Below are 8,202 nucleotides of genomic sequence, written 5' to 3' on the forward strand. Positions count from 1 at the left end.
GTCCTGTTAAAACCGGTTTAGACCAGCTGGGTCCTCTTTAGTCCCGTTTGGTTCCATTCAGCCCAATCCAGGCTGATGGGTCACCATTCCAGCCCAGAGTCTGCCTGTGGCCTCTCTGGTGCTGGTTCAGTCCAGTCTGTATAATGAAGGCCTGCGTAGTCCTGGTTCAGTCCAGTCCATGCTGCCGTAGGCAAAGTGCAGCAACTACACGTCATCAACATTGAATTAAAAATAAAAATGGTCTTCATTACACCTCTTTTTCTTGTGATAAAACCTTATATGTCCCGTTTTTAGAGATATCGCTATGCCAAATTTGCAGTAACTACAATATCCATCCTAATACCAATTTTTCTCAGTTTCAGTGTTGCCTTAGTTACTGCACTTTGCCTTTTTAGGTTCAGTATGGGTCACCTGCCCAGACCCAACCCCGGACAACCGGAGGTAATAATACTATAGCGCCGCTCTACAGGAGAAGGCCAGCACATACACCCAAATACACCTCACATGGCATGCAGAGCAGAGCAGTCGGGCCACGTATGGCTAAGCTCTGGATCACATCCGGCACGAGTGTGGCAACTGGGAAAGTACACAACCCCTTTACGCCCTTACACTCTCCCCTTCCCCCCTGGCTCCAAGGAAGGCACTTGGAAAGGAGTCCAGCAATTTGTCTGTCTGACTGTCTATTTGTGTAGCCTATCTGACTGTTTGCCGGTATGTATCGCGCACAATCTGCGCATGCAAGCACACACACAGCACATCTTGTAGACATCACACTCACCTTCTTTCATTAACAGAACACTGTAATTCTTTCCTACTTCACAGTGGCGAAGAAGAAGAAGAAGAAGAAGAAGAAGAAGAAGAAGAAGAAGAAGAAGAAGAAGAAGAAGAAGAAGAAGAAGAAGAAGAAGAAGAAGAAGAAGAAGAAGAAAGAAGAAAGAAGAAAGAAGGAGAAGTAGAAAGAAGGAGAAGAAGAAAGAAGGCTAGAGCTTACCAAGTCAACAAATAAATGAAAGCGTGGGGGTGAAGGGCAAGCGTTTGTTTGAGGCAATAGACATACAGTAAAAGGGTTGGGTGAGAGTGTCATGCCCAGGTGCTACCCAGAGGGGGCGATGTGGCTCTGACACGGCAGCCTAAAGGTGAGTGCTGTGGGTTGGGACCTTTCCTGACCTCTCCTTTCCTCTCTTTTATTTTTCTTTCTCTCTGCCATGGCTCTTCTCCAGAAATGAGTACACTTAAGGCTCCACTGTGTGGCACTCAGTGTGGCATCGGCAGAGGCTTGGTGTGTGTGTGTGTGTGTGTGTGTGTGTGTGTGTGTGTGTGTGTGTGTGTGTGTGTGTGTGTGTGTGTGTGTGTGTGTGTGTGTGTGTGTGTGTGTGTGTGTGCGTCTGTGCGTGTGTTTCTCTTTTTGCCCTGCTTGCCAATCTGAACACTAACCACACAGTGTCTCTGCAATCCATAGGTTGCGGTATCGAAGAACCCAATCGGCTATCGCACAGTCACACACTGTGTAGAAGAGAGGGAACAAACTCGAAAAAAATAACGAACCAAATAAAAATAATCATAATAATAATAATAATTACAAACAACAACAATAATAATCATAATAAAAAAGACCAAAGTTCTACTTCTGACCCTTCTGAAGAGTCCTTCCTTCTGAGTTGTCTTAACTTGGAGACTGTCTAGATTTAGAGACCGCATAATAAACAGTCACACGTGTCACCTACAGGTACAACTAAAAACTGTACGACTGACATAAAGCAACGTCACACAAAACAAAACAAAAAAAAAGGAATCAAAACCAGCAATGATCTAAACCTCGGGCTCGACTAGAACCCAAGCAATGCCAAAACTTGACTACAGCATGTACACCGAGATTTAGAAAAAAATAGAACATATGAAACAAATAAAATAAAGCTAAAGCGAAAACAACAAATAAACAATGCTGATCTGTTTTTTTTGTTTCAAACACAAGTCTAAAGAACGAACCTAAAGCTAATGAACGAAACTGTCCACAATCATCTAGGCCACTGCTTTGTACGACACAAGAGTCCAGGAGCGGAGCTAGCGCTGAACACAAGTCCTACTGCTGCTCCCGACTACTCTCCTTAGGCTCCCCTCAAAGAGAGACAAGTTCTTATTCTTTGTTTGTTTGTTTTCATTTTCTTCTTTTTATATAGAAATCTAAAGTCATACACATTTGTGTCTTAGTCTTCATAGTAATCCACTTTCATATGTGTCTTTTTGTTTGAGTTGGGGTTGGGGGAATAGACATTCTGAGTGATATGTCTTCATACCATTTTTTTTTTTATCTTGGCTTCTTTTTATGAAAACAAATAATAATAATAATTAAAAAAATCAGCTTGTGGGTGGAATGGTGGAGGGGGGTCAATCTGTCCTTTCACCCCCAGGTTTGAGAGACCTCACTGGGTATAGAGTGAAGCCCAGCTAGGGTCCTTTTGGATGGAAAAATATGATTCTTTCACAGTCTTGTATGAGCTCATTGTGTTTGAGGTGGACGGCAACATGAGAAAAGCAATACAAAATTAACAGCAACAACAAGCAGCTGGAATGAGGCAAGGGGGGCTTTAAGTTTGACTCTGTAGCGCCCCCTATCTCTGCCAAAACATATGGCGATGAAAAAAAAAGGCGAGGGTTTTGGACTGGTACGAATACCATGGAGAGATGGAGCAGTAACTAAAGGGAAATGCTTTGTTTTACACGTCCTATCGTCGACTTTCCTCATCATCCACAAAAGAAAGGCAAAAGACGGGGGAAGAAGGAAGAGAAAGAGAGAGAGAAAAAGTGTGAGGTTTATCTCCAGCATTCTTCCCCCTCTCTCATTCTCTCTTCCTCTCCTCCGCTTGGTATAACATCCTCATGCTTCCCATCCATTCAGTTCTTGTCTTCCATCGATTCCAAATAGAGAGAGGGAGAGAGAGAGAGAGAGCGAGAGAGAAAGAGAGGGACAAATCCTTCTCTCTACCAACCAGTCCTGTCTCTCTCCTCTCTCTCTCTCTCTCTTCCTCCACCATCCACCATCCATGTCCTCCATCCATCTCCTCCTCCTGCTCCCCACAGCGCCCCCCTAGGGCTGACTAGGCCTCGGAGCAGCACCTCTGCTGGTTGATCTTGACCTTGTGCTTGATGCCGTCGTACAGCTCAAAGTTGTAGTTCTCCAGGGTGGTGGAGGAGCGCGACTGCAGGCCGTGGTAGGAGCAGGTGCAGTAGAGCAGCAGGCCGGCGCACACGGCGCCCAGCAGCACGCCCAGCGAGCTCATGACGATGATGGTCAGCAGGATGGGGTCCAGCGAGTACAGCCAGGCGTTGGCCGCGTCACGATCCGACAGACCACCACCTGAGGAGGAGGGGACACGCGTCACGGGCGGGATGGCCGACCCGGCGCCGGCAACCGGGGTGGTCCAGTCGGACAGCAGGAGGCCTGCAGAGGGGGAGGGGAATGGGAGAGGGTTTGACATTGCATTAGTAATTAGACTCATTAGAATTACTCTCAGAGAGAGTAGAGAGAGAGAGGTTCCATTGGCCCATTGTTTCCGGGTTCTATTATTGCAAGGGGGAGTGGGGGAAATCCCCCTTTAGGCAGACCTAGGCAGACCTAAGGACTGTTCTATTCAATGCTAGGAGCATTATGACACGCCATTTTAGGCAGACCGGAACCTGGTCACATTAGGTGCCCATAGCAACCTATTATGTTGGCATATCTCTATATACTTAAAAAATCTCTGACTATATTGCATTGCTCATTATACATTAGTTTCATTTTGTGTCAAGGACTCTTTGGCTCTTTGGTGTCGTAGTCAGGCCGTGTTTGTTTGAGTCCCAGCAGGGCAACTCTGCTCCCTGGCTGGCACTACAACTATTTTACAGCACTGGCTACATAAAATACACACAGCAACGCATTTGTGCACGAAATGTGCATACGCATGTGTATTCCGCATATCCCGGGCCTTAGTCGTACATTACATTGATCGTTGCCATCATGGTAACAGCAAATTTATAACAGGTGCCATGAGTTAGATTTAGCATTCTTTTATCCAATCATTCGAACGAGGACATAAACCTGCTACAGATATGGAGAATAACACGGGAGTAAGCAAAAACACATGAATGTTAGGAGAGTGATTGTCAGCAATGGTCAATTTTATATGGGAAAAGATGGACAGAACACGGAGGTGGAGAGAGAAATAGGATGAATGCATCTGCTGGCCAAACAACCATGAGGACATGCCGTGTGTGTGTGTGTGTGTGTGTGTGTGTGTGTGTGTGTGTGTGTGTGTGTGTGTGTGTGTGTGTGTGTGTGTGTGTGTGTGTGTGTGTGTGTGTGTGTGTGTGTGTGTGTGTGTGTGTGTGTGTGTGTGTGTGCTTGTGCATGTGCGTGTGTGCGCGCGCACATCTGTGTGTGTGCGTGCACGCTCGTGTGTCTATACATTCACACGTCCTGCAAGGTATGCATTTTAAACTTGTATAAACATCAGGAAGTGAATATAAAGAGAACGAGAGTGCTATAAAAGAGAAGTGAAAGAGAAGGGAGGACATGGAGAGCAGAGGAGTGAGATTGAAATGTCTTTTTTTCCCCCTGATGGAAGTGGCCCTGCTGTATTTGTGTGAGGGGAAATGGGAGATTGGGGAGGTGCAAGTGTGTGTTTCCAGGTAACTCTCATGATGTTTTCTTTCAGAAAAATAAATGTCACAGGAACCAGAGACGAATGGAGCAATAAAACACCCAAGTCACCACTTTTATGCACTATGGGAGTTTTCTTCAGAGAGAGAGAGAGAGAGAGAGAGAGAGAGAGAGAGAGAGAGAGGTTATTTATGTGTTTGTGAGCGTGTTGAGTTAGGTGGGGTGGAAATGTTGTGAGTGTGCGTGTGTGTGTATGTGTGTGCGTGCGCGCGCGTGTGTGTTTACGTGTGTGTGTGTGTGTGTGTGTGTGTGTGTGTGGGTGTGGGTGTGGGTGTGGGTGTGCATGTGTGCGTGTGTGCGTGTGCGCGCGCGCGCGCGTGTGTACGTGTGGTGCATTAGTATAGCCATTATCATAAACAGCCACACAGCAGTATTAGCCCCACTCTCCCCCATTTACCCCAGCACCAGCCAGACCTGCACAACACATACAGTAAAACAAATGGGAAAAGTGGTAGAAAAGGAGAGGAGGGGGGGGGAGGAGGAGAGGAGTTAGGGATATGGGGAAGAGGAGAGGGTGGGGTATGGGGCGGAGGAGAGGAAAGGGGGATATGGGGAGGAGGAGAGGAGAGGGAGATATGGGGAGGGCGAGAGGAAAGGATAGGCTCTGGGGAGAAGGAGAGGAGTGGGTGGGGTATGTGGAGGAGGAGAGGGTGGGGGTAGGAGGAGGAGAGGAGAGGGTGGGGTATGGGGAGGAGGAGAGAAAAGGGTGATATGGGGAGGAGGAGACAAGAGGGTGGGGTATGGGGAGGAGGAGAGGAGTGAGGGATAGGATGAGGAGGAGACGAGAGGGTGGGGTATGGGGCAGAAGATCATAGGAGGGTCAAGAGTGGGAGAATGAGATGAAGGGGGTATATATGGGAAGAAGGAGGTGAGGAAATATAGCGGAGGGATATCGTTCGCGGAGGAAATGAGAAAAGGATATGTGTGGCGGAGGAGAGGAGAGAGGGATTATGAGTAGGAAAGACAGAGGTGAAGGATATTGTAAGAAAAGAGATAGAGAAGAGAAATGGGGATGAGGAGGAGGGAGATGTGAGAGATAGGGGGAAGAGATAGGTATGGCTATGTAGGTGCATGTATCTGTATGTACTGTATGTGTATGTATTTTTGTAGCTATCTAACTATGTATGTGAAGAAATGTGGTATATGTCACAATCAGCGCAAAATAAAACTGAAGTATCAAAGTAAAAATGTTAAAGTATAATAATAAGTAAAAGTTATCTCACCTCCTTGACCACGCCCCCCATTGAACAGTCGGTTGTTTCTGAAGTCAACAGTTCTCGACTCTATATGGATGACAGAGAAAAGCAAACTCACATGAAACTGATGAAAGTAGTCAACGAGCACATACACACACACACACACACACACACACACACACACACACACACACACACACACACACACACACACACACACACACACACACACACACACGCACACGCACACGCACACGCACACGCACACGCACACAAAGACATTGACCACATCTCGTCAAGAGATGTATCTTATGGCTTTATCTTAAGGCGTTTCAATGAGTTGAGACGCAATAACTCAGAGGAGACTAATGTCTCGACACCCTGCAACTTTCTCCCCAGAGACAGACCTATCACTCTAACCTAAGTTGATCATGGCGAGTGTTTGCAAGCACAAGGAGAGTGACACATTCCTGAACCCACGCCACACCACATCACAGCTCCTGCAAGGAGAGGCACAGATGCTGATATTGAAACTGCTATGAGCTAGATGTATTTTTTCTTTCTTTTTTTATCTTATTGTGATTCAATACTTTGGCAACAGTAGTCTTGTCACCATTGATTATTTCTGACAATGAAGACACACATGCACATATGGTAGGCCTAGACAGAGAGAGAGAGAGAGAGAGAGAGAGAGAGAGAGAGAGAGAGAGAGAGAGAGAGAGATAGAGAGAATAAGTACAGTAAGTACTAGGAACAAGGACAACAACACAACGTGTGTATTTTTTATGTAGAAAAATATCACTTTTAATGTTTACATTCCAGCACAACATATCTCCAAGACCATGAGTTTCAACAGGCTAAAATATTCCTTTAACATCTGTTAGACAAGCCGCAGTGCAGCATGGGTAATGACGCAATCAGGACGGGTGACACAGTCAAGGCCCAGCATTCAGAGAGAAGGGAGGCCAAAATAAAAGTCATTCTCAGAGAAGAGAGGCCAAAATAAAAGTCATTCTCAGAGAAGGAACGTCAAAATAAAACCATTCTCAGAGAAGGAACGTCAAATAAAAAGTCATTCTCAGAGAAAGCTCACCAAAAGCAAAGGCATTCTCAGAGAAAGCTCACCAAAATAAAAGTCATTCTCAGAGAAAGCTCACCAAAATAAAAGTCATTCTCAGAGAAGAAACATAGAAATTAAAGGCTTTCACAGAGAAGGAGCGCCAACGTAGGGCGGCCAGGGCGGAAGAAGAAGAAAATGAAAGACCATATAAAAAGTGCACTCTGCAAAAAACAACAAACTCTTAACTGAATATCAACCATTACGACTCATAAATCAAACATCAACACACACATTCACACATACAGTACTCATTCGCACAAAACAAACGTAACTAACACGAGAAGAAAACACTCTGAATCTACCTCAGCCGGTGCTATTTTTTTTCCTAACATAAGGAAAAAAAAAAAAAAGATAGAGGAAATAAAAAAATACAGTGACATCAAGATATTTCAGAAAAGTAGTCGAAGCTCAAATCTGTTCTTTTCCTTCGGTTGAAATACTTCTACATCAAACCCTGACAACACATCAAACTGGTACGAGTGAATGTGCCAGAAAAAGTAAAAAAATTGTCTGTATGTGTGTGTGTGTGATAGAGAGAGAGAGAGAGAGAGAGAGAGAGAGAGAGAGAGAGAGAGAGAGAGAGAAAAAGAAAGAAAACAAGAAAAAAACTCTTCTTGTTTATGCATTTTACCCATTTCATTTTTTCTTCATGCCATTTCCACTACCCTCAACCAACAGAGTGGTGTGGTGATGCAGGTACAGTATATAGAAATATTAATATACAATTTATATAGAACTATTTTTTTCCATAATTTTTGTGCAGGCATTTGGCGCAGACAGCCGTTTGGCATGGCAAGGCCCCCCTAGCTCAGGACCCTTGTGAGTGCTTTTGCTTGTTCATGTCGCTTAGGAAGGAATGCTTACGGCAGGCATCGGAGCAGCCAATCAGGTCCATTAGGTAATTAGAAAAAAATGAGTTGGGGCCAATGAGATTTAAGAGGCCATTAAGGCCCGCCCACGCCGTGCCACATATCACTCTATTAAAGTGATGGAGAGGAGGAAATGAAGTCATAGCCTAACCTGTCATGGGGTGGACAACCCCATAAAATATAAACACACACGCACACACACACACACACACACACACACACACACACACACACACACACACACACACACACACACACACACACACACACACACACACACACACACACACACACACACACACACACACACACACACAC

The 8,202-nt window shown here is 45.3% G+C and overlaps 1 protein-coding gene across 2 annotated transcripts in view; it reads right to left on the bottom strand.

Moving 5' to 3' along the window:
- Window positions 1-1,364: 1,364 nt before the first annotated feature.
- Window positions 1,365-8,202, bottom strand: part of nrp2b (neuropilin 2b) — a 178,180-nt gene continuing 171,342 nt past the window's right edge. For both annotated transcript variants that reach the window (XM_063213786.1, XM_063213785.1), the window contains 2 exons: window positions 5,923-5,982; window positions 1,365-3,439 (listed from right to left, as the gene is read on the bottom strand). In XM_063213786.1, the coding sequence (XP_063069856.1) occupies window positions 3,096-3,439; window positions 5,923-5,982 (404 nt within the window). In that variant the 3' untranslated portion in view covers window positions 1,365-3,095. The remainder of the gene's footprint in view (window positions 3,440-5,922; window positions 5,983-8,202) is intronic.

This window comes from Engraulis encrasicolus, chromosome 13, assembly GCF_034702125.1.
Source record: "Engraulis encrasicolus isolate BLACKSEA-1 chromosome 13, IST_EnEncr_1.0, whole genome shotgun sequence".
In the NCBI taxonomy this organism is placed as follows: Eukaryota; Metazoa; Chordata; class Actinopteri; order Clupeiformes; family Engraulidae; genus Engraulis; species Engraulis encrasicolus.